Source organism: Dicentrarchus labrax, unplaced genomic scaffold, assembly GCF_905237075.1.
Source record: "Dicentrarchus labrax unplaced genomic scaffold, dlabrax2021, whole genome shotgun sequence".
In the NCBI taxonomy this organism is placed as follows: domain Eukaryota; kingdom Metazoa; phylum Chordata; class Actinopteri; family Moronidae; genus Dicentrarchus; species Dicentrarchus labrax.
Genome location: NW_026136724.1, coordinates 9,804,452 through 9,830,406, shown reverse-complemented (window position 1 = coordinate 9,830,406; position 25,955 = coordinate 9,804,452). Strand labels below are relative to the sequence as shown.

The window sequence follows — 25,955 nt, the reverse complement described above, 5'->3', positions numbered from 1 at the left end:
AAAATGTCCTTTGAAGAAGCTGTAGGAATTTGTCGCTGTTATTATTAGCAAGCTCGTGTGGGTTTTTAAGAAAAAAGACAGGTATCCAAGCTTTGATCAGAACAGTCGTCCCTGCTGTTCACTAGCTTAAGGCCACCACTTTGTCTCAGCAGAGAGAGAACAAGGAGTCTCGATCCCCTCGCTCTGGAGCGGTTGATCTGCCCATGGTCACCGACAGCATACGAAGCATCAAGAGCATGTGGGAGAAGGGCAACGTGTTCGCCTCACCTGGAAGTGGCGGGAGCACGTTCAAGGTAAAAAACAAGGTGGTGGAGGATTTGAGATCATTAATGAGACGCTGTGTGTGACTGGAGCGAGAGAGAGAGAGAGAGAAAGGAAAGAGCCCAATTCACTGGCACTTCCTGCTCTGCCCCGTTGCCGATGACGACCAACCTTAGTTGACCTTTGACCCTATCCAAACAGGAAGCAGCTGTGATGAAGACAGGCGTGGCGGGCCGCATCAACGACTGGCTGAATAAAACCCCGGAGAGCGGCAAAACGTCAGGAGGAAGGCCAGCGGTAGGTCGTCGCTGTAGCAACCCCTGTCTCTGCTGCTAGGAAATACAGTACATGTACTGTACAGCTCGGGGCCCTATAGAGAAATGCTGAAAAAAAACTGCAACATAGCAGAAGCAGCTGTGTCGATTGACTGCATTATGGCTAGAGTGATCTTTATGTCTGTGAAGATTTATATCAGTATGTTTCAACTCATCCAAGATGGTTTTCTTCAAATCTCTACTTTCAAGGCCTGAATGTTCTCACTATGAGCGATGGGTTCCTACATGAACGCACAGTTTTATGCCCAAGTTAGAACAGTTTTGGTTATGACATGAGAGATTTCTGATGTATTTATGTCACATATTTTCATGCACCAATCAGAATGGAGCACCATTTTAATCGGAATCGGAGGACAGCTGGTGGTTTGCTTGGTCACAGTCATTATTAAAATCTCCTTAAATAACACCTTAAGATGTTTTTTTTATTTTTTTTTTATGTGTTATTAGCTCATTTAGTCATGAACGGTAAATATTAGAGAAATACTTAAAGCCCGTACTGGGACCTTTCATTTTTGTTGATTCTGGCGCCCCCTGTGGACAAAAGCGGTAGTGTTTCCACCGCCTTGTTTTGTCTCAATTCATGGGAACCCGACCAATACCGACCTGGTGGCAGGCTGTATAGAAACAGCCAATCTTCTCGCTGATGGTCTCGTGCATCAGTATTAAACTGAGACTGTTTCATAACCTGCTTGTAGTATGTTTAAGGTTTGAAGGGGCTTCAAGTGTCTGCTTATAGCTGGAGTGAAGACAGAACTTGACCCCCACGTATATGGATATATGTCTTTTTCAGATTCAGTAGTCAGATCCTATAACATCTGAGCTGCATTCATTCAAGGAAACTCTGGTCAACCTCATAATAAAAGCAGTAATCTCACTCTTATATCAGACTGGCAGCATTAATAATATGCCAGTGTCACAATTACTGCTGGTCATGATCTGTACAGTAGATGTTTTATAATCATTTTCAAATGATGCATAGGAACAAGCCAGGTTGAGATATCATCTGTCTGGCACCACCTGGTGGCCATAAATAAAAATAACTTCATAGTTTGCTGCAGTCCACTCTTGCGTCTAATCACAGTATCTACAGAGTACATGTGGATATTACACACTTGGCATCCGTTTGGTATACAGTGTCACTTAAGCATTTTATCTCAAGCTTATCATAAGCTTCACTAGCAGACAGACAGAAAGCCTGAGTGTGTGTTTCTTCAGTCCTGCTCATGTGTATCTGTAGCTTCTCTTCACTCCTATCTATATTATTTCCCCAAAATATTTATGTTGGAGATTTGTATGTTGCAGATTATGGCTCAAATAGGTAGCACACATTAGGAGAGAGGAGAATATGAAAGGAGACTTTATAGTATTTCCAAAAGAGTGTTCAACAAGTGAATATTTCCTTCAGAACTGGAGCTCATTTGCCATATAACGCTGCTATCCATGAATAGCTCTTTCGTTTTGTATTGTGATGTAGTGTCTTGAGAGAGGGGTGCCTCAGACTCACAGTGACAGTGCTATTTTCCACTTCCTGTAGACAAGCACCTCTCTGCTTGATAGTGTCTGTCAACCTTTGCTCTCCTTCCTCAAGCTCTCTGTCTTCCTCTGTCATCCCCCTTCCCCACCTCCTCTACATCTCAGGTACTCTGCCATTTGCCACAATATGATGACTATTTTCAAATTGACCTACAAAACGCTGAGCACTCTGATATGATGCTTTTGTCTTTGCTCTCCTGTTTTTCTGTCCCTCTCTGACAGGACCTGAAGCCTGTTGATGTCACCAACAAGAGGAGTCTATGGGAAAACAAAGGTGCCTCTCCAACCAAGGTAGCTATTATTCATTTCAGAGTACTCAGTGTCTAGCATCATGAAGAAAGAGTACCAGTCTCACCCATCGGGGAAAATCCAAGTGAGCATTACACATCCTGGAGTATGTCCAGATGATGTTTTAATGATGCCAAATTGGTTTGTGGTCTTGGAAGGATTTCCGTGGTTTTTCATGGTTTTCCAGTTGTTGTCGATCAAGAGAACGTTTCGTTAAATGAAGGAGGAATATGAAACTAATCTCACGATATTTTGACCCCGGTGTCGCAGCAATGGGAGTAACAATCACTTCTGTTTGTTTTTGTTTTAAAGAACTCCCATAGCTAGTTGACCTCACCGTTAAATCTGGAATAAGCCTGGAGAGGTAAAGGAGCAATTGTTCCACGTTCCTTCAAAGCACTTATCACAGAATGACCTCACGCTCTGCTGTCACACTGTCGACTCTTTGCTCTGTGTCGTTGGCAAAGCTGCGCTCTGTTCTGCTGTGGTTGGACGCTACTGCTTATATTAATTAGAATGATAATATCTAAGAGTTTCAGTCCAAAATTAGACGTTTATGATTTGAAAAATGTGTCTTCCGTTCGCATGATTTGAGGGATTCTTGGCATACTCTCTGTTGAATATTATTCAAGTCCCTTCAGACACAAAGCAATTATTTGCGTTTTGTAAATATTGAGCAATAAACATCAGTTGCTTTCCAAAATGCACATAGGGCACCAAAGAACGAAACTTGTAAAGCATGTGTGCCAGATGTTCTAAGAGCTGTAAAATTAAAGGAACAAAGTAAAGCCAATTTTAAAGGATTACGCTGTTGACTCCATTAACACCAATATCTTGTTAAAGCCGACTCAACAAAGTCCAGAAGATTACAGTTTAGTGTAAATTCTGTGTCGTAAAAAAAACCTTTAACAATGCGCCTGTTGTCCAACTGTGGGCTGAATGCTTTTCACAAATGGCTGTATCACATCACTGCACCTTCTTCTGACAGAGCACTACTCTCAGTCCAACTTCACTTAACATTATATTGCCCTAATGGAGGAACTGTTTCCAGCAAGCTTTACAAGTAAGACGCCTTGCTGAGTTGCACAATGACAGTATTGAATCAGTGTTATCACCTCACATTTTCAAACAAGACTGACTAAACCTGACATGAATAAATTGTCTTATCTTTATTTCTATACATAGATAAAGTCGGTTTTGTAGAGCTGCTTAATAGAAATGCAGCCCCACATTTTAAAAAAAGAGTAAGAAAAGGATTCCCAATCAACCACACTTACTTTGGTATGAGCTTTCCTTCTTTCCTTCCTTCCTTCCTTCCTTCCTTCCTTCTTTCCTACCCTGGCAGTAGTGTGTCCCTGCAGCCAACAGCTGCAGGGCTGGCCGGAGGCTGTGGTCCGCCACAGCGAGTAGTGGGGTTGGAGGGCACCAGGCGGTGGTCTGCACTGACGTAAAAAGGGCCCTGGACAGGAAAGGTAGCGGTTAGCAGCCTTGTCATTAGCTAACCGTGCTATGCTGTGATGTCAGGGAAGGCAAGATGTACAGGATAACGACTGCTGAGGGAGATCTGGATCGGTTCATGAGTCTGTATAGATGTAAATGTAAGCACTCGCTGCTTGGACTGGAAGCTTTGCAGGTCTGTTTTGCTAACTTGCTGTATCTGTCTGCATCTGTGCTGCCTTATTATCCTCCTGTCTTCTTGTCTTGCAGGTGGCAGGCAGAGGGGAGACCAAATCAGTCGCCAACGGTGAGTTATTACAAGGCGCCAGAAGTGTCAGCTTGTAACTGCAGAGCTTGTGTATGTAGGGGTAGGCAGGGTTGGGGGCATGCATACAGCAGTTGTACATACACTTTTCAAAACATAAGAAACACCACCTTGTTCTGTTTTTGTGTTTTTGAAATGTTTCTAATTGCTTTTAGAAGCCAAAAGATGGGATTTTCTTTTTTTCTCAACCCATAAAGGAGTGCTTAACCCTTAAATGGAAGTAAAAACATGGAAATTACCAATATGAGTTGTGAGTTTTTCACCCAACAATGACAGTATGATTTTAAAAGCATACAGGCAGAGTACTTGATGACATAATTGCAGAGATAAAAGGGAATTTAGACACTCTGAAAAGGACAGGGAAAGAGATTTTCTCATCGCCAAGTGTCATTAGCCAATTGTTTCTTGTGTCAGCTACACTGAGAGGGTATGACATGCACAAAAGTTCAAGATATTCTCCCCCCACTCACATCAATTCATGCCTAATAGAAGTAGCCAGTGCGGCAAAAAAAAACACATGATCCCTCACTGGCTTCCCAACAACAAACGTTTCCCATTGTGTTTGTTAGGACAAATGTCCTAGCACTTTGGCAGGACTGTAATTTTTTCAGAGATTGGAGGTGTGACCTTCTCGTTAAGTAAGTCGCCCTGTCACTGGCTCTTTGATTTATACGACGCCATGTGTCTCAAAACCAATAACTGACCCTATCATAGCCTACCCTGCAGCCTTTTTCTGTTTGCCATTCGGCCTTTGCTCCACAGCGTTTTAGGATGCCATTTAAACATTGCTTGCTATTTTAAAATCAGATCTGAGTGCAGTCCCTTCCTCCTCTTGTTCCCCCCTGTGTTCAGAAGAGGGGTTTTGGCCTTGAGGGATTCCGTACATGTCTGCGTAATGTGCTGCTTATTCAGCGCACAGCTTCACACACACAAACACACACAGACACAGACACACGCCAATTTCACCTTATAAACCCACTCAACTGTCATCTCGACGCCACTCAAACCTTTCAGCTTTTCCACTCATGTACACGTCCACTTCTGCTGCTCAGACCACAGTCCTGCCTCTCGGAGTGCTGCCAGGCCGGTTTGTCAGATTAATAGCTGGTATGTTGGAGATTAGCACACCATCACAGTCCGACTCAGAGGATGACAGAGGCTTTGTATAGATTTTGTATTTCTTTGCTAGTAGTTGGCTGCAGGACATTTTGCAGACATTTGACTCCACACTGGACCGCATACAAGTTAGCAGCCTCACACTCTCCACATGCTTGGATCTAACAGAAAACCAAAATAATGTTCACCATTTTGGAAAGTAAAGTTGGATCTCTCTGCCTGTACTAAATTTAGAACAATAAGTTCAAAAAAAAGAAATGAGTTTGGAATTCTGTATTCATTAAAACTATGAATCATTTGTGGTCATTTGTGAGTGTACACATTTTCACTTTCTGTTATATTACAATATAGAGTAATTGTATTGTGCACAATAGTATATCATTTAGAGACCTCAATGTTTCAATCTGCTCTAAGTTTGCTTTACTAAACTCCTGTTACTCCATGTTAGAGAATCAGATTTACCTATCACAATCTCAAACATCTTGCAGGGATGTGACCTGTTTTGATCTGTGGGTTTAGACCAGAACAGGACCAAGAGTCTACAGCCATGCTAGCTGCTCTGTGAGCTCATACTCAGGCACAGTAATGCTAACATGCTCACCATCTCAGTTTCGGTGTTAACAATGCTAACATTTGCTAATTAGCACTAAACAGTTACAGCACAGGCTGATGGGAATCTCATTAGTTTTGCAGGTACTGGCAAAATTTTAATGTTATCTATCAAGCAAGAAAACACCCCTCAAAATATCCCTCTCAATGTGGGGGGGGGGGGGTTGTTAATGGAAGCATGAAATAGCCTTTAAACTGCATGTTAACTGCATGATTTCAACACTTGTACGGTGGTGTTTGTTGCCTGTTTGAGCTTCTGTTTCACAAGCTCAGGGTCATAAACCCACACCTGTCTGCACACTTATGAAGCCACTGATGGACTCATTGTGTGTTTTTCACCAGGTATGGGACACTAATGTCTTGAAGGAGCCACAAAAGCTGGGGACCACGACAATCCAAGACTCTTCCTTTGACTTTGTCTTAAGAACCAAATAATGATCATACTCCCTAGAGGGACCCCATGAAAACGGAGGGACAGGAGAGACGCTGTCCAAGCACTGTACCAAAACAGCATCTTTTTTTTTGTACGGTTGCCACGAATAGTGCCTTTGCACAATGATTTTTTTTTGCTTTCTAAAAGAAACAAAATGCTGTGAAATTTGGACATTTGTAATTACTATTACTAATTACTTAATACAATCCTGGAGGAGGAAAAAAAAAACAAAAACAAATTAAATTTAGATTTATGTGTGTTACTCCATGCCGACAGTTTTGATAGAGACAGAGTAGATGACTTAAACGTTTCCACATTCCAAAGAGATGGGTGAAATCTGTTCTCTCCCTCCTACAGTACATGTTCCATCTCTTTTTTTAATTTATATTTAAAGCAAAAGCTTCACACATTGCTATTTTATTCAACGTTCACCAGTTCAGGATAGAAATATAAGCACTTCTAGAATTTAGCTGATTTCACTTTTATTATGTCTTACCAATAGTGCAGCAATGGTCTGAGTAATATATGTTAGCACATGTGATGTTTTTGAATATGACCTATCATACTGTATCTTATATAACATCTTTATAATCATAACAAAAGGTATTTTTTGCTTTTTTTTTGTATCCAGAAACTATTCACCAACAGGCAGTTAATTTCGGTGGTGATAGGAGTGTTGAATATTCAGAAGGCCATTATGACTTTTATTACCCTATATGTCATTTTATTTATGTTTTAATGTGTTTTGTCTTTTCTATTTCTAGCTGTTATTGTAGCTTTTGTACCTGTTTGGATCACTTTAAAATCTTCAGACATTCCTCTTTAAAAAGCAGGTGCACAAGGTGCCTTTGCTGCTTAAAAGCTGTAGGTTTTATAATGTAGGAAATCGGCAAACCAACCCTCTTTTTTTAATTCTACCTTTAACTTTCTTTATTGCCTCTATGCACACTCTTATGCTCAGCGATCATTTTCTAATTGAGGGCATACAAAGTAAAACCAGGGTGCCTAAGCATATAGCAAGATACTACAAGGATATTTACCACTATGTAATTCTTCTGGCCTTATGATTGCAATGAAAACATTTATGACAGCTGAGGTACAGTACATGATAGCCTCAAAGCAACTCAGTATGATATTAAGACTTGTAATTTTCATGTTTCTTTTTCACTGATATGGTTTTACAGTAAGTATAGTAAGCACATTCCCTTTCATAGTCTTTGCGCGATGCAAGCTTTGATATTATTAACGGTTTGCTGGGGCATTAAATTGATCAATGTTACTGCTCAAAAGTCTGACAATCACATTCCATGGCTCCTGAAAAGAGCAGGGGAGCTTGACCAAAATACTTTTAAGCGTGATTTAATGTGACATTTATGTTTTTTTTTTAATACAGTGGTTTCATAATGCCGTATTGTTTTTTTTTTTTTTTACAACCTTGTGTCCATTTTATGTTTTTTAATGTTCTTCTATTTCCATGTTTAACCAGACACTTGTTATTTGTGTAGCGCTAAGCCTATGCAAATCACACTATCTGTAGTCTCTCTAAACACTCCCAATGTCATACAAGTGGGCAGTTACCAACTGGATGAATGTTTTAAACATTGTACCCTTGACTCAACAACAGCAATAAAGACATTGAGGTATTCCACATTGTTGAGTTTTCTTCCATAACTCCACCACTCTACTACCACATTATATTCTGTGTGTACACGTGTTAAAACAATTAGTTGATTATGGAAACATAAAGCTGACAAAATACCTATCAGTAAGTTTTATATGGTTAGCTAAATAATTTAAGTCAGAGTGAAAAGAAAGTTAAAGCTTCATAATTTTTCCTTTGAAAAATAAAGCAAAACACCTTCTGCATTACCACCAATCATTTAATAGAATAAATTAAAACTATTTTTTTCCCCCTCATTTTATCTTTCATGGTCTAATTTTTTAGGGGTGGATCTAGGAGATATATTCATGAAGTGGCAAGAGGGTGGCCTGGAGACTTCAATGGATGGCAGAAATATATGCTTATTTAATCACAGTCAATTAATTTAAAACAATATTTGCTTATTTCTAATCTACCAACACCACAAATCAGGCATTTGCACCATTCTAGATCTGCCCCTGCTAATTTTATTCTTCAACTTCATTTTCCTATTTTGGAGGTTCTTGGCACAATCATAAAATCTGTTTTCCCTACACAATATTCCCTTTTCCACACCGAATTTCCAATTTTCCATAGCTTAGCTGAAAACACTGGTGGCTACGCACACTGAGCACCAGCCTTTTTCAGCTAGCTACATAACTGAAGCTAACTTTTGTTATATAAATGACACCAGCCAAGGCAGCAATATTTTTTTTCCAGGAGGGTGAAGTCATGAGCCGCCCTACGCCTGTTCTTGAACTTTGTAACTCAGTGGTTCCCAGCCTTTTTCCTTAAGGGCCGCAATAACTGCAAGAAGTTTTCTAAAACAGGCAATTTGAATAAATTCTGAGCAAATAATTTCCTGTGAATATTAAACCACAGATGAGTTTACAATTCATGAGTTAATAATCATACATACTAAATAGGCTTTCTTTTCGATAAATTCAGTGTTTTCTTCTCTCTGAGACACCATTATTCTTTTAATGAGGCTGTTTAGCAGAGAGGGAAGGCTCTGTATATGTAGCTTGTGTTCACGTCTTCAGAGTTTATTTATGTTAAATAATAATCTAAACTTTAAAAATAACAATTTCATTAAGTTTTCCTCACAGAAATGAATGAAATGTTGAGATATAGGCCTTATGTGTATAAGTTTTTAGCTTTGCAACCCCTAATGGGAAGGTTGGTTGGGAACCACTGATGTAACGTTATGTCACAGATTTTGGTGAAACTGGATTGGTGCAACAGAAGCAGACAGAGAGCGAGCTGGCGTTCCCGCTGTTAGAGTAGTAGATAGCTAATACTAGCTAATGTTAGATTGCTATGTCTTGTGTTGTTGCACTCTCGATGTTTGGCTGTTTTGGCACAATCGTCGACTCTGTATTCTTTGGCCGTAAGAAATGTAATCATGACAAATGTAGGGGTGCATCGGTCCATATTTACGACAGTGAAACTGGGGGCAACAAATAAATCTAACTCTTACATATAATGGTGTTGCTTCAAGATGGTATTACTTTTGTTTTGCTTTTTCTTTTCAATTAATTTCAGGTTACTAGGAAAACTTTTGTTCAGATCTTGTGGCCTTCACCCCTAGGTGCAGGGACACTGGAGGTCACCTTTGGGGTGAGAGCTGTGACCCACTTCAATAGTACAACATGCACACAACCTACCACGGTATTTAACTACACACACCAGTTCATCATAGTTTTGATGCATAGCAGTGAGGATACAGTCGTAACATATGTGTCTATTTGTGTGTGACTGTTGAGACTCTACTTTGCAAGCCCACACTGCAAACTCACTAATAAAATGGAGCGCTTCATGATGAGCCCACAGCTGGTGCCTGTTCTCGGCTATCCTCCTGTGACCACACACCCCTGGGTGCGGATCACCCAATGTCCACACACACACACACACACACACACACACACACACACGGGAGGACAGCCGAGAAGAAGCACTGGCTGTGGGCAAGGATCTCACAGATCTCCCTCCAGTTCTCCAGGGGGTGAACAGCCCTACGTGAGCCCGCTGGAAATACAGGATTTGTGTTAGGCTCAGCCCTGGCCCTGGTATCACAGTATCACATTAATTCCGAAAAACAGAGCAAATAAAAAAAAAATAATAATAATGTTTTCATGAAAAAGTATCGCATAATTATGACACAGTAAGTCGTTAATTCAGAAAAAAAAAACAAAAAAAACCTTTTACTATGTTTTGTCAGTTCAGGGGCTCCAATCGATGGTCAAAATGACTTACTGTTACTACTCAAGTAATATATAATTATAATCATTTTCGGAGCAAATAGCCTATTCAAATATTTTCACTGTGAGGATTTGCTGCTTTTGTATGGTTGTAAATTGAATATCTGTTGGACAAAACATGCTATTTTCTGACACTAGAAATAAAAGATTACCGTAATCAGTTAATCAGAAAAATAATCAACAGATTAATTAATGAAAGAACAATTGCAGCCCTAGTCACACATGACATGGCATTAATATAAAGCATAGGTTTAAAAGGACAGACAAAGGGCCCAGTCATTGTCAAGTCCTTTGCTGCCTTCAAGTGCTGTCAGAATTATTGTAATAGTTAGGTGCAGCTCTAGTACCACATCAAGCATAGATGTTACTGTGAAAAGGAGAGACTAAGGACTCGGGCTTTGTCAAGTCCTCCTCTGCCTTCAAGTGTTGTCAGAAATATTGAAATATTACAAGTGAAATAATGAAGTTGAACACACAGTTGAGTTGTTGGTAGAAGCCGTGCATTAATAACAAATTTTAAAATATCTTGCATGTCGTTTCCACTTTACATACAGCGACTTCAGCACAAAGCAGCTCTGTGTTGTGTCAATTCTCAAAAGAAACAAACAAACAAAAAAAACCCTACAAGACCTGTTTTTATCTCTAGCCAAATAATACTTTAAGTTTGTTTTTCCATTTTCTGGCTTCGAATGTAGCAGATTGCGAGGAGCACTTGAAGGCAGCATTCCTCTCCAGGTATAACTCATCTCCTGCCTCCAACAATAGAACTGACAATCCTAACCAGTCATAGAAAAGATATGTGGTCACATGATGGACAGGGCTGTATTAAGTGTGCTTTTTGGTTGGGAGGATGATTGAACTTGTCTTTGGATGTGAAAGAATAAGACTCGAGCTTGCTGCTAATCCCAACTCTTCCTCAGAGATATACAGGAGGTAAGACGTGAGCATGACAATGACCTCTGGGTGCATGACAGCGAAAAAAGGTCAATAACATCTTTGAAGTACAGTTGAAATACTGCATTTTTCATCAAACTTTTGTGTGTTTTTTGATTTGTTTTCCAATAACTTGTAGTGAGTTCTGCTGAATTAGATACATAAACCTCTGCTGGATCTAAAAACTAGCTGTTCCTCATACAAGGTCATGGATGCTGAATTAAATTGGCTCACATGTTGCCTAAGTAGACTCTTAAAGATTTTACGATGGCTTTTCTTAGATGTATTCTGATCTGAGCAACGCATATGCTGGTGAAGAAGGTGCTAAGCTCGCCCCTGAGACTGCCGTGTTGGTAGCATGCTTTGGGCTTTGACTTAATGCTGCTTAATGCTGAAACCAGCGGCCGCAACATTCCTGCCACTGTCAGACTGTGTGTTATTTTACTGTTTCAGCCAAACGGGGACTGACCGCATGCGTTAAAGCAAATACACGTTTAATACCCGAGCCCTGACAGCCCTCATACGCTGTGAATTCTTTCTGGGTTTCCAGTCAGTGCTTTTCATCAACCAGATGGTATTCTTCTATTTCTCCTTCTTTCTCCTCTTCACATTTGTCTTCCCTCGTCCTTTGACGTCAGCTACTCAATCTGATGACACAGAGAACAACCACACAGGGGCTCAGGCACCACAGTGTTTGAATTTGAACAGATATGTAACAGAATTTAAACAGAAGCATGACTTTGGACAGTAACCATATACAGGGAAAGTGTAAATATGGCATGCAGAGATTGAATGTGCAGCTGGCCCTTTGAAAAGGCTTGGAAAGAAAGAACAGGACTGTAGCCAGGCAGGAGGAGGAGGGAGGGTGGAACTGGGAATGTGGAGCTAATTTTCTTTATCCCAACATCACCCATTCAGCATGTATATCAAATAAGTCACTGTTCTAAGCATGTTTTTATGGTGAGGAATAGAAGCAAGACAAAGTCCTGAGAGGCATTGTTATAAAAATTTTCCCCAACCAGCAGCTGACCAAACCGCAACGACAGAAATAGCCTGTCTGAATGTGGGTCCCAGCTCATTGATTTACTGTGGACGGTGAGGTGAGCCAAACCCATTGTCTGGAGGAGTAGCCCCACACCTGTTCAAAAGCACGCTCTATTATTCTTAAAAATAGACCCTCGTTCTGTTCAGCCTACCGACACTGGTTTTTATGATCTGGTGATTTATAACCCGATGGAAAAAAAACATGGTCCAAGGGACTGTTGTGCACAATCAAATTCTGACATGTAACTGATATATATATTTATATATGAAGGACTTAATGTTACCACAGCTTCACTGAATCCATCCCTGTAACCTTGACCCCAAAACACCCCACCGTTGTTTACTTGATGAGATTTCTGATATTACATACATGTTATATCTTGTTTGTCAAATACATACAATATAGAAATGTGCAGGGAGCAGTGAGTTCCTCGAGTCTCCACTGGTTGCCTAGCAACCGCATGTTGAAAAGACTCCAAATACGAGAGTAGTATCAATCTCAGCAAGAAATTCCCATAATATCAAAAAAAGTCAAAAACAGCAGCAGAGGCCGAGATGTCCTGACTTTTAGTCCTCAAACTCCAAAAACACAGGTGTCTGTATTTCCCATAATGCAATTTTAATAGGTTCTTACATTAGAGTCTCCTTACCTGGCAAACACCCACAACTTTCAAACTCCATGTCTCAGGTGTGCAACACAGGATTTCTGTTAAATATATGACGTCATCGTGACATCATTATTTTTTTCAGACTTTAGAAAGCTCCTCCAGAGCCACGGAGGACATTATATAACTATTCTCACAGGCCGAGTGGTGCTCATGACAAGCAAACTGATCTTTAAATGAACAGAAGAGCACTTTTGAAGCCGCATTGAAATCAGATTAAACTGGAATAAGCTGTTAGGCACGAATATCAAACTAAATCACACTTGTTATGATGGACGTTTCTTGCAGTGTCTTTTGAGCACCTGGGAAATAGTTTTCCGAGTGTACACATCTAAGCCAATATGATACGCGTAGCTTGAGATGCGTCAGTTCGTCCCTGAAGGACTCGTGCAGTCCTAGTAGTGACAGTGCTGTTCAGACTCCAGTCGGCTGCCTGCAGCCTTGATCAGTGCCAAGAGGAAATGGCTGAGGATTAGGCCTGGAGCTGTTTAAAGCCCTGGGCCTCTGCTTGCAGTGCCCATGGTGGAATCATTTCAAATTCTACAATTGCTCCAATCTCACAGCGTGTAGCCAAGTTTTTTTTTTTTTTTGGTGGGTTTTGGTTTAGTTGTTTGCACAAATGATAAAAGCACCGAAAGGAGAAGAAAAGAAGAGCGGTACAAACCATCTGCCCAAGGGAAAGAAATCTCAAGGGCCTGCAAAAACATTACAGTCGATAAGATAAAGAGGAAAATATCAAGAAGACAAACAACAATGCAAATCACAGCAAGAAAAACATTAAAATGCAAAAATAAATATGATTACACTGATGCCAAGATAACTGAGTATGTGTGTGTGTGAGAGAGAGAGAGAGAGAGAGAGAGCTGCAGTAAAACTCCTTCATTATCTCAAAACAAGGACATTGATTAAAAGTGCGTCTTATGTGTGCTGAATTAAAGTGGCGATTCTTGATGTTTTGACGCATTGTCTGCTCCCCTCTTTGATAACAGGTAATTGGAATCCAAGATGTCTGAAGAACAAGTAGTTGAGGAGATGCTGTAAGTACCTTCATCACACTTTTGCAGCGTTTCTTGTGTTTCAAGTTAAATGGACAGACAAACTGAGCTGATTTCTCTTCACTTCTCTCTTTTCAGGGAGGAAGGTAAGCAAGAGTTTAAGGGCATTCGCTGTGTTTGTTCGAAAGCAAATGTCACTTTCAAGCTTCCGTTGCTAGACGCAGCTGACCCGATTATGTCTTCTCAGAGGTAGAGGTAGAAACCCAGCAAGAGGAAGGTAAAGGCTTCTGCATGGCTTCATGTGTATGTTGTCTTGTTTCCGGTGTGTCTGCTGTTGTTACAGTGTTTGCTGGTAGTGATAAAAGCCATAGCAAGGTAGCTGTGTGTGTTCTTTAATTTGCTTTTTTACATTTTTTCCTCATTGGTGTAATATAACAAATTAAAAAATGGTTTAACAATAGTGGACATGTCAGAACATACAGACATTAAGACAGGACAGAAACATCTTATCTTAACTGACTTTGAACAGTGTAGTTACAGTGAAGGTGTAGGAGTGTGGGAAGTTTATGCCAAGTACTCTCACCAGACAGCTTCTTATTAATCATTACTAATCATCATTAATTAAAGAAATAATAAAGAAGAGGGGGAAAAAAATAGGAAAAAGGGAGTGATTTGGGTAAGGCGGTGGATGAGCAGATTGTCTTTGATTGCATCTATGGTTGTGTGTTTGTGTGTATTTTCTATGCACAAAATACAGTAAAACAGTGTAAAAGTCAGTAAGTCAGAGAAAAAGTAAGAGTAGCTGAAACACTAGTGTGTGTGTGTGTGTGTGTGTGTGTGTGTGTGTGTGTGTGTGTGTGTGTGTGTGTGTGTGTGTGTGTGTGTGTGTGTGTGTGTGTGAGTGTGTGTGTGTGTGTAATTAGAGATGATTTTAATGAGGCTAGTAGTCAGGCAAAAAAAAAAAAATCTATATTTTATTTTCATAATGAGTCAAGTCTTGAGTTGGCAGCCTTTCATGCAGCCTTTATCAGACCACTGAACTATATAGACACATGAATCAAACACTGCAGTGCTTAATATTAGTTGGTCTTATTTGGTACAAAAAGTGACAGTTACACATGAAGCTGACAGATCAGTGTCCAACACTCAAAACAGACGCTCAGCACACACACTGGAGAATGTAACTAACTGACTACGTTTCCATGGAAAACTTATCCGCCATCATGAAGATCAAACCACAGGACTGGACTCTGTTTGGTTGCCACTTATTAACTCCTTGAAGTCTGGATTATTACTACAATATTGTTGCTATACATTGAGTTTAATGTTTTTTAAGTATTTTAATGCATTATTTAGTCATTATGGTATGATATATGGTAATGAGCATCAGCGGTAGAAAGTAAGTACATACTTAAATTCTGTACTTAAACAAACTACAAGTACAGAATTTTATTTGAGTGTTTCCATTCTAATATGTAAATGTGTGCTTTTACTTCACTACAGTTCAGAGGGAAATATTCACTCTTTATTGTTATTAACACATAGTTATACCATCTCCTGTATGATGCATGCATTGTTTATGTTAGCCAGGCTGTTTCACTTTGTTTCCTGTCATTGATGATTCATTATTGCCACATTAATCCTCTCAGGACCCCTCAGATTTATCTTGTGACCCTTGGGAGGGGCCAGACCCCTAGATGGGAACCACTGCACTCAACTGCTGAACACTATAGGAAGTTGTTCAAACTAGCTCCACCTTGAACAACAGTAAAATGCTGCGTACTCAGTGGTATCAGAATTAGCAATCCAATAATGTTATGGATAATTTATCAGTCACAAGGGGCTGCTTTTACTTTTGATACTTGCCAACTGATCATATTTCTGGACTTTTACTTAAGTAGGATTTAGTAAAAAAAAGATGACATAAAGTAAAAGAGAAATGGTGATGACATGTTTTCCTGTTGTTCTGTCATGTGTTGAGATTTCGCTTTGATTTGTGACATGTTACAAACAGCTCAGGGGCTCGGTTTATGATCCCAGATCATTCCCTGTTTTTAGCTTTGTTCAGAATGTCAGACACCAGCATTGGTTTCAGTTCATCCCAAGAGACAATATCACAGTGCTTAGAGTTTGACCAAATCCCAGCCTGAAGCTGTTTGCCAGAGTCACATTGATCCACTAATCCTTATTCTGTTCACTCAGACAGGGAGACACTGAAGGAAGAAAGTTTGGATGACTCTTTTTTTGTTTTAGTAAATAATGCATTCCCATTTATATTTATCTTTTCTTTACTTACACCCTTCTGGCATAGTATGTGTGTGTGTGTGTGTGTGTGTGTGTGTGTGTGTGTGTGTGTGTGTGTGTGTGTGTGTGTGTGTGTTTAGTTCCCTGTCTTCTTCTGTGACGTTTTTGGCCAACAATAACAGAATTTGGCTTCATTAATTCTTGTTATGTTCTTCTCATATAGAAGCTCCTCCACCTGAAGTCGAAGGTAATTATCTTTAAATATTTTTCTATGTGCCATTATATTTCAAACTTTGTTTTTAGAGAACATAATAATATTTATATAGAAAAGGGCTTAGCCGAAGTGTGTCACTTGATCTTATAATAGTTCTATGTGTAGTACTGCCATTATAAATGTTACGTACATACCCATTTTATATTAATAACACATAGACTCAGTAAAAAAAGAACTCACAGTACAAAAATTAAATCTGCTTTTATGTCTTACCTCTCATTTGCTTCAGCACTATTCATTTACCTACATCAATATTAGCTTTTTTATGTTCAGCATTCACTAATCCCTGTTATGTTTGGCTGCCAAGGAGCCGCCTGCTGAGATGGTATTTGATGAATTAATTCCAAAATGAGATATCTGAAAATTGTGACATCTACTCAGACAGAAATTACTGTTTGCATGCAAGTAAAACTCACTGCACTGACAATCGTTGAGATTGTAGCTCATTTGATCCATTTACTGACAGGATATTGACAAATCAGAGGTTTAAACATCTCAAGCATTTAATTTACTCTGACAGTTTTCCAAAATGTTAAAACATCTCATTCACTTTTTATCACAATTGCACAGAAAAGTAAACATATATATTGCAGTCTCATGACAATTGTAAACATGGCTTTGTAATGCATTTGAAAATGACAATGTGATGCATCTAATCATATTTCCATTATTTCACACCACCACAGAACCTCCCTCTACAGATGGTAATGCAACTTTATTATATTCTAATAAATAGTGTATGATTGTCCAGCTTCAACAAATATAATGTACATATGTGAAGTAATATGATGTCTCTTAGATGACACATGCTTAGTTTCTTTATTTTTAAGTATAATTTGCCTGAATCATTCTCCATTAATTGTAGCTACACCATGAACATTTACTGATGAGCTATTCTCTGTTTCTTGCATTGATTTCGATCGCTGTCACTGATCAACTGCCTGTTCAACGTTACCTTTACAAAGAGCCTGCAGAAGAAGGTATTGAGTTTTTCTACTGTTGTATACTATTCTAATATAATATATATATATGTGAATAAAACAAAAGTTTGCTATGAAATATGGCACATGCCTGTTTTCTTTAACTTTTAAGTATATTTTGGCTGAATCACACTCCTTGGTAACAACGTATTGTAGCTAACCCGTGCCATGAACATTCACTGATGAGCTCCTCTCCATTTCTTGCATTGATTATGATGGCTGTCGCTCAACTGCCTGTTCGCATTGCTTTACAAAGAGCCTGCAGAAGAAGGTAACATATAGTGTCTCTCTGTTTAAACTTGCGTGGTGTGACTCAATAACACTGGTTTGTGCATTTCACCTTGTTTTACTGTCATTTAGTTTGGGCAAGAAGACCTTAGTGCTGATATTTGTGGGAAACAGTAATAATGACTTTACTACTTTTTCAGTCCCCTGTTATGGATGAATTCACATTTGGTATAAATATCTTCCTATTTCATTTTTTCGTCATGCCTTTATATTTCTTCTGATAACACACTTTTAGAAAAGAACTGCCTCTGAGCTTTCATGGCTTAAAACCCCCCAGAGTGCAACCCAGTATGACAAGGCATACAGACACTGTTCAGACTTTCAATTCCTTTTTCTAACAGGCAAGAAAGTGTTTCATATCAGAAAATGTAAAGTAGATATCTGACCTGAGTGACATAGTATTTGCGAATAATAGAAAGTAAATCCATTCGTATTCTGCCAGCTGATGCACTAACGTGTCCTTATGTCCTCTGCCATAGAGTCTCCAGCTGCAGATGAAGGTACTGTAACTAACTGACGAGGCCTCATGAGGACATTTTGTGATCATTAGTTTAATGTAAATGTCTTCACTTGTCCGCTGGAGAACAACACATGCTCAGAGACACTCGGACCGCCAAAATAAAGCATGTGTTGTTTTTAAAAAACAGCTTTTTGGCGGCCGATATAAACACCCCCTTCATATTGAGTGTACCCAATTTCACATTCTGTTGCACATGCTGCTCATTTTATGACAAACGTCTGTATTCAATGTCAGGCTTAAAATAGCTACTGTTCTAACAGTAGAATCCTGTAAAGGTGTCTTTAACCACCTGATTCATTAAGAAAAAAACGCACGCAAAAGTGCCCTCTTGGATGCCCTGTGGTAGATAAAATAGTGCCCTCTATAGTGGCCCAATGTGCTAGAAAACGTGATAAAGAGCCCTCTAGGGTGCCCTTCCAGTGGAGAAAATGCTGGGCAGCTAGATTAGTTGGCCTCTCTGCCTCTAAATGGTTGAATAATTAATAGTTCCGAGTGTGTTCTTATTACAGAGGTGTAGTGGTATTTTAAATCTGAGTCACATAATGAAACAATTTGAATCATAATCAGGGTTTGGAGCTATTTCAACATAAATGCAACGCAACTTTTTGGGGCCCTTTTTATTTTTTTGCCCTTCAGACAGCCTGAGTCCATCACTGTCCAATTAGATCTTTTGTTCCAATACTTATTAACTACACAGTACATTCATCAGAGTGTGTGTTGACTGTGTTTGTCCTCTATTGTTCCATTAGCGAGGGTCATTAATGCATTAATAATCTTCACTGTTCTCGGTTTACAGGAGAGAGTCAGGGTGAGTGAGCTGTCATTTTATCTACTACAGATCAAACAGGAATAAACAATATCTTCACAGAGTAAAATTCATAACTGATGTGTCAAACTAAATAGATCAAATAAAGACAATAACTTAAAATTATGTATATAAAAATATATGTCAGTGCTACAGTAACTGTGATTATCCCTTCTTTTTATTATAATAGATGACTCCAAACCCAAACCAAAGTAAGTCTTTTGTCATGTGAATTTTAATCTATATACTATCAATTAACAACTTCATTTAATGTTCTTATTCTAACCCAGAAATTTTATTTTAGGACGTTTGCCCCGCCTATAGCTGTGCCAAAGATACCAGAGGGAGATAAAGTCGATTTTGATGTAAGTAATTGATTCAGTTTTAAGCGCCACAGAGACACAGACGCTGTAAACTTATGACTCTCTGTGGAGAGATTTGTGTTTTCATCTGTATACTGTACGTGTGTCCGCAAGTTTATAAGGACCAAATGTCTGCAGTAGTTAGACTTTGTACAGGACTTGATAAATCACTCAATGTCCTCATAAGTATGCCAATACATACGTGCGTGACTGTGGCTGCAGGACATCCACAGGAAGCGCCAGGAGAAGGATCTGACTGAGCTACAGTCTCTGATCGAGGCCCATTTCATCCAGAGGAAGAAGGACGAGCAGGAGCTCATCGCTCTCGTTAACAGGATCGTAAGTCTTCCAGGAAAACCAGATCACCGGAGCGATGCGCCACCCAGCAAACAATTACACTGTGTGTTTTTGTGTGTGTTTGTGGGCATGAATGTGCAGGAGAAGCGTCGTGCTGAGAGGGCTGAACAAGTGAGGATCCGTACTGAGCAGGAGAAGGAGAGGCAGGCTCGTGTTGCTGTGAGTTCCCTCTAATCGGCATCTCATCTTTTTCAGGACGTGACTGCACATACAATAAATAACTGACTATCTGTGGTTTCACCTTGCTTCCCAAATACAGTTAGGGTGTCGGGCGGGAGTGTATCCTGGTGGGGAATCTTCTCTGATAAATATAAACTCCTAAACAACAGAGAGCAAACAGTCTTCTCTCTGTCTTTCTTTTCCATTTCGGCTTTGATGTACTGCAAAGTACTGCAGGCCAATCTTCTTCTTTTAATATGAGTATGCTTGGTGCAGTTACATTACAAAATAGCATTGTGCAGCTTTAATTTCAGCTCAGCATAGATTTAGATCAACTTCAAGTCTTTGCCTTAGGGGGACTTTTCTCTCTATGTTGTCCGTTGCGATGAAGCTACAGAGAATCACAGGGCGCTTTATAGCATCTTTTAGCTCATTGTTTTGGTTTTTCCGGAGCTTTAAAGGTCTGGTGTGTAACATTTAGGAGGATTTATTGGCAGAAATGCAATATAATATTCATAGGTATGTTTTCATTAGTGTATAATCACCTGAAAATAAGAATAAGAATTGCTACCATAGTTTCTCCTACAAGCTTGGAGTTGGGTTGCAATATGATATACCACTTTATCCTACACACTGGTCCTTCAATGTTACAGCTAAAGAGGCAGATATTTCCCTCAGGAGTTGGTGGAGAACAAAGACAGAGAGACAAGGTGCACAGGTGGGGTGTGTGTGACTGTCTTATACAATCTGTTTCGCAGGAAGAAAAGGAGAGAAAGGAGCTGGAGGAGGCACGGAAGAAGCAGGATGATGACATCAAGAAGAAGAAGGCTCTGACAAACATGACTCAGCAATATGGTGGCGTCCAACAAAGGGTCAGTCGTCACACAGAGATCAGCACATGAAAACTGTTTACGGAATTCACTGATTTCCGATTCCGCCGTGCGAAGGATCGGCGCTATGGGTAACAACAATAACACTGTAAAATCTCCACCTGTGCGTTGTGGTTTTAAGCACTTGGGTGTTTCATTTCCACATTAATTCTTAGAAACACAAAACCATCACTGAGATTGAGTGACAGAAGATGAAGACTGTTACCATGATCTATATACAGCATGTGTGTTTGCTCTTGAATTAATAGGAAACAGGATCAGAGTTTCAGACTTTGTGGCCTCGTTGACATTTTCTTTCTTGTATTCTTTCAACACATCCTCTTTGGATTGATTCTCCTATCCAGCAAGACGGAAAGAGGGGAGCGAAGAAGCAGACGGAGAGAGAGAAGAAAAAGAAGATCTTGGCGGACAGGAGGAAGGCTCTCAACATCGACCATCTCAGTGAGGACAAAGTGAAGTAAGGAGACTGTGTTTTTACTGGTAGTCATTGCTCACAGCTCTGTAGACAGGCTAATATCCACATTTACGGTCTGATGCAGGTGATTTGTTTGTGAATAAACGTTCCATTCCTTGTATCGTAGAGTTTTATAGTTTTGACATGGCCTTTTAGTTTTCTGTTTCTGAAATACTCCTGTTTTTGATCAAAAGGGAGAAGGCCAATGAGCTGTGGCAGTGGCTGATGACTCTGGAGGCTGAGAAGTTTGACCTCAGCGAGCAACTGAAGAGACAGAAATATGATGTAAGTACTTTGCCCCGGGGCTTTCATGTGCCAATCACTCCGTGAAATGATAAAACAAAGAAATGAAAACCTTTTTTTTTTTGTTTTGTTTTTTTCCTCCAAACACACTTTTTGAAGAACTTACCTACTTTTACAACAACAGTGTACAGTTTAATCAATAACTATAGTTTGACATTCTTGGAAACACTTTTTTTTTTAAGAGTTAGATCGATACAACTCTCAGTTCTGTATGGTAGCCCAAATATGAATCTACAGCTAGCAGTTAGTTAGCTGCTTAGCTCAGCAAACACAGGAAACAAGAGGTCTGGCTCTGTCCAAGCAAGTATAACACGTTAGCTGGTGAGCTACAGGTGCTGGTAGGCCCATTTTGTTACCTTTGAATGGAGCCAGGCTAGCTTTTTCAAGTCTTTATGCTAAGCTAAACTAAGCTACTGTAGACATGAGTGTTATCAATCTTATTTTCTATCTCTCAGCAAGAAAACTCCTATATTTCACACAATGCCTTACTATTATTTGAACTTTTCTTCAAATAGGTGTTTTTTTAATAAAATGAAATGCAAATGCTCTCATGGGCCTCAGATCAACTACAATATGTTTACTACTTAACCTGATTTATTGACCATATTATTTTGGATCTCAGGATAAAATAATAATGACCAACGTTGCAAATTCATGGTATACAGCCTACAGCCCTGAAAAGCCACAGAATACGAAAGCTGAAACGGTATGTGCATTTAAGTGCAAGGTTGTCCTGAGGGCGCCTATCTAAAATGAATGTGACTTGACTTCCAGATCAATGTACTGCAGAGCCGAATCAATGAGCAGCAGAAGTTGTGAGTAACTGTTAATGAGGAGTGTGAGCCTCTTGGTTGTGGTGTAGGTTTGCAGTCCGTGTGTTGAAGGGTCACAGACTGAGCCTTGGACAGTGGAGCGGGGGAACAAAGCTGAGCGACAGTCGCAAACAGAAGGTGAAACTGGTAGCGTGTGTTGATGAAGAAGCCCGCAGAAGCTGCCACATGGTTGTGTTTAATCCAGTAAGAGAAGTACCAGAAGTCAGGTATCCTACGGAGAGTTAGATGAGAAGATCAGTACCACTCTCGTAGCTGTCTGGTAAATGTAAGGCCTTGGCGAGCAGCCACGGGTAGCTTACTTCAGCATAAAAATTAGAAACGGGGAAAGAGCAAGCCTGACTCTGTCAAGGTAACAAAATCCAGATTAAACAAACAAGATATAACAAGTATTTATGAGCTTCATGCTGCATTCATGCAATGTCAGTAAAACCTTCTGTTCATTCAGACATTATTCCTAAATGATTACCCCCACTGTTAACTTTGTAGTCATATTTTTTAAATAGCCTGAATTTGCTAATTCTATTCTAGCTAGATCAACTGTATGAGTGTGAATATTGGCTTATAACCTCCAGCTATGGTAGCTTTGCAGCCAATATCTCAGATTCTCATAGTTAGGGTCTGAACGATATGATGTGAGCGCAGCATTAGAGATGATGGAAGCCAGGTTTTGTTACCTTCAGAAAGAGTCAGACTAGCTGTTTGCCCTTGGTTCAAGTCTTTAGGCTAAGATAAATTTTCTTTCCTCCTCATGTGTCTGAAAGTCCACAAGCACAAGTTCTACAATTGTCCACAAACATATTAATGAAACAGTCTGTTTTAAAATATGATCCAAAAAAGATCAGTATCTCCAGAACGTAATTTCAGCTGTCATACTTTGTTTCCAACTTCTGACAGCTATAATTTGATCGGAATTCACATTTTTCTGTCAGAGGTGGAGAGCTCTTGCCTCATCTGTAGCTGTAGGGGACAGTTTGTCTTGTGATGACGCAAGCGCAACTGAAACACGATGATAAACATTTCACTTCTGAGATTCTGTGGCCTTTCCTTTGGATTTAGTGTAATGATCAGCTCAGACTAGAGGTGAGTCCCCAACTGCAGATTCATTTCTTTGAATGTGGGGTGAACATATCTTGCTCTGCTGAGTTCTTCTGTAGGACCACACGGTCCTGTCTTTGTCTCTGCTGGTGTCCGCCTGTGTCTGCTATTGTTCCTGTGCTTAGCCAGTCCTTCATGTTTGTCCCCCCCCACAGATCAATCAGCTCCTGGCTCGCGTTCAGGCCCACCAGAGGTAAGTAGTAGCCACCTTTGAAGCAGCCTTTGAGGTGTGGCTCATATCGGCGCTGGGAGTATTTTTGGCGTTCCTTAAAGCTCCTGATGTAGTGTCGAGGGAGTTCAGGTCCTCATTTAAAGAGCCTCGGTATTATGTTGAGAAACGTTGAGGATATAAAGTGTTTTCTTTCAAACTAATTTGGCATTTGATACAGCTTTTACTGCCCTATTCCATTCTGAAAGACAATCTTTATTTGCCCAACTCCTCTACGTGAAATACAGTTGTTAACGTAAACCCCCATATACAGATCGTCAGTGTGTTACATTATCTCTTACACCCCAAGGCCTTTTAAACTCACATCATCCTGCTTAATATAAAGTGGGAACGTGATGCAATCTTTGAGTTGTGAGCATAGAAATAGTTCTAACTTTGTGCAGAGCAGATCTCACCTTCCTATGGCTGTAAACAAGTAAAATATAGTTGGTTTTTTTTTACCTGTTTCAGACAGCCATGGAAAAGATCAACTCAGTAGCAGTCTGCCATTTTAAGGCATGCATGCAGTATTTGATTTCACCATACTGTACTGGTTTCTTACGCTGCTTAATATTTTTTATTTTATTCTCTTTTAACTGATCTAGCAAGTCTTCTCCATTCACCCATTACTCAACATCCCTCTTTACATCTTCATCCAGGCATTGTGAAAACATTGTGTTCCTGATCCACAGCTATATGTGAGCTTTGACGTTGGTAATACAGAGAAGCAGTGTGGTGGTTTGAGCGAACGTCCCAAAGTCCCACATATTCGCTAGTTGTTTTTTAAAACTGCTTTGTGTAACACTATCAGTTACAAATTTTAAAATGTAAACCGATCTGAGTCTCTTCACAAGTTATGTATGTCAACGTTTTAAAGGCAGAAAGCGGGACGTCTGTGTTGAATAAGCGGGTAAGTGTCTACAGTCTGCTTGTTAAGTCAAATATCTGGTAGAAAAAAAGTGGATGTATCAGATCTTATGGGCAAAGGTGCAAAAGAGAACAAAGGCAGCATATCAAAGGTAAGGCTGCTGCTCAGAGGACACAATCATCATTTGCCAGCTGTGTGAAATCGAGTGCTTTGCCCTTTTCTAATAGCATGACGCTCTGGTGTTTTGCCCTCTTCCATCCTTTTCATCACTTTACTCCAGTTCACTCTCTTCCATACCTAATTTCATTTTCCTAATCAATACTACAGCACACGGGGAAGTACAGAGCACGTGCACTGACGAAATGTTCCACAATCAAATTCTGTTTATATGCAGACAAGAATATGTACCGTATCCGTAGCAACAAGTATCAAAGCTTGCATCGAACATTTGTTTAAATTGCAATTTTATTTTAGCAACATTCTTGTACAGCAGCCTGTTAACAATTACAATTTGAGGACATTGGCTTGTTTTGATAAATGAAAAAAGGAATTTGTAGAAAAACATACTCGAGACAGAGTTTTGCTACTGACTAACAATTTTTCGATACTTTATTCTGAGGAATATGAGCATGTTTTTCTAAAAAGCCTTAAAGTAATATTTACTCACTGTACAAGAACTTTGTTTAAATAGTTTTTTGGAAAGATTTCTATTTAAATTGATGACCCGAAGCATTCGAACTTAAATAAATATTTTTAAATAAATTAACATATGTTAACTACAGACAAAATATCTAATATAACCATTAGACTCAGCTCATTATTATGACCTGTATTTCATCCTGCCTCTTCTCATAACAGAACTTTATTGCATTGTGTGATCAGAGCCAGTTGTGTGATGCTTTGGTCTAAATGAGCGGACAGCCAATCACAAGAATGAACGGATGAGAAGAGTTCATATTGATGAACTGAGTTTGTGTCGGATCATTTCACAATAATATGGTTTTACTTTAAATGTATTTATTCATATCATTATTTTACTTCATTATTTAAATTTGAACCATTCTGGCCTCCAATCTGCTTCGCCACGACTGTCAAATGATACCTTGACTAAATGACGGCACAACGATCGGCTTAATAAATATGAATTTGTGCATGCACACAGTAAGCCTGTTAACTGATTTTTGTTTCCACAGCGCCAAAGGAAGAGGCAAGGCCAAGGGCAGGGTGAGATAGACACAACCCCGTCAGCAGGAGTACTTCGTCTGAAAATGAGCTGCAATATTGACATTAATGTACACATTAACAATAAAACAGCACCTGCAACAGCTGGTATTAGACATAGGCAATAAAGACTTGTTTAAGTTTGAAACTAATGGCTATTTCTTCTTACTTTCTACCAATCTTCACTGTCTCTGTCAGTTTAACAGCTTTAAAGCAAATG

At 39.6% G+C, this 25,955-nt stretch overlaps 2 protein-coding genes across 12 annotated transcripts in view; both read left to right on the top strand.

The window, feature by feature from the left end:
- Positions 1 to 7,985, top strand: part of cald1a (caldesmon 1a) — a 57,576-nt gene extending 49,591 nt beyond the window's left edge. For 8 of the 11 annotated variants that reach the window (XM_051392702.1, XM_051392701.1, XM_051392699.1 and 5 more), the window contains 5 exons: positions 150 to 293; positions 463 to 558; positions 2,352 to 2,420; positions 4,125 to 4,161; positions 6,247 to 7,985. In XM_051392702.1, the coding sequence (XP_051248662.1) occupies positions 150 to 293; positions 463 to 558; positions 2,352 to 2,420; positions 4,125 to 4,161; positions 6,247 to 6,260 (360 nt within the window). In that variant the 3' untranslated portion in view covers positions 6,261 to 7,985. Of the gene's footprint in view, positions 1 to 149; positions 294 to 462; positions 559 to 2,351; positions 2,421 to 2,729; positions 2,782 to 4,124; positions 4,162 to 6,246 lie in introns of all 11 variants that reach the window. The other 3 variants (XM_051392705.1, XM_051392706.1, XR_007882590.1) reach the window with 2 other exon arrangements.
- A 5,980-nt stretch (positions 7,986 to 13,965) lies between these two features.
- On the top strand, positions 13,966 to 25,883 carry tnnt2e (troponin T2e, cardiac). The gene is made up of 16 exons (XM_051393146.1): positions 13,966 to 14,020; positions 14,122 to 14,151; positions 16,342 to 16,365; positions 17,079 to 17,096; positions 17,358 to 17,372; positions 17,629 to 17,643; positions 18,140 to 18,160; positions 19,176 to 19,197; positions 19,290 to 19,350; positions 19,570 to 19,686; positions 19,786 to 19,863; positions 20,622 to 20,735; positions 21,098 to 21,210; positions 21,402 to 21,492; positions 23,594 to 23,631; positions 25,708 to 25,883. Exons 1-16 carry the CDS (start codon positions 13,966 to 13,968, stop codon positions 25,745 to 25,747), a joined length of 852 nt encoding a protein of 283 aa, XP_051249106.1. The 3' UTR covers positions 25,748 to 25,883.
- The last annotated feature ends 72 nt before the right edge of the window (positions 25,884 to 25,955 follow it).

Bases quoted from the DNA above. Each gene is read 5' to 3' on its own strand.
- tnnt2e (XM_051393146.1), top strand. From the start codon at position 13,966: ATGGACAGACAAACTGAGCTGATTTCTCTTCACTTCTCTCTTTTCAGG. The intron at 14,021-14,121 runs GTAAGCAAGAGT...ATGTCTTCTCAG, and splicing joins CTCTCTTTTCAGGGAGGAAG to AGGTAGAGGTAGAAACCCAG. The intron at 21,211-21,401 runs GTAAGGAGACTG...TTTGATCAAAAG, and splicing joins CTCAGTGAGGACAAAGTGAA to GGAGAAGGCCAATGAGCTGT.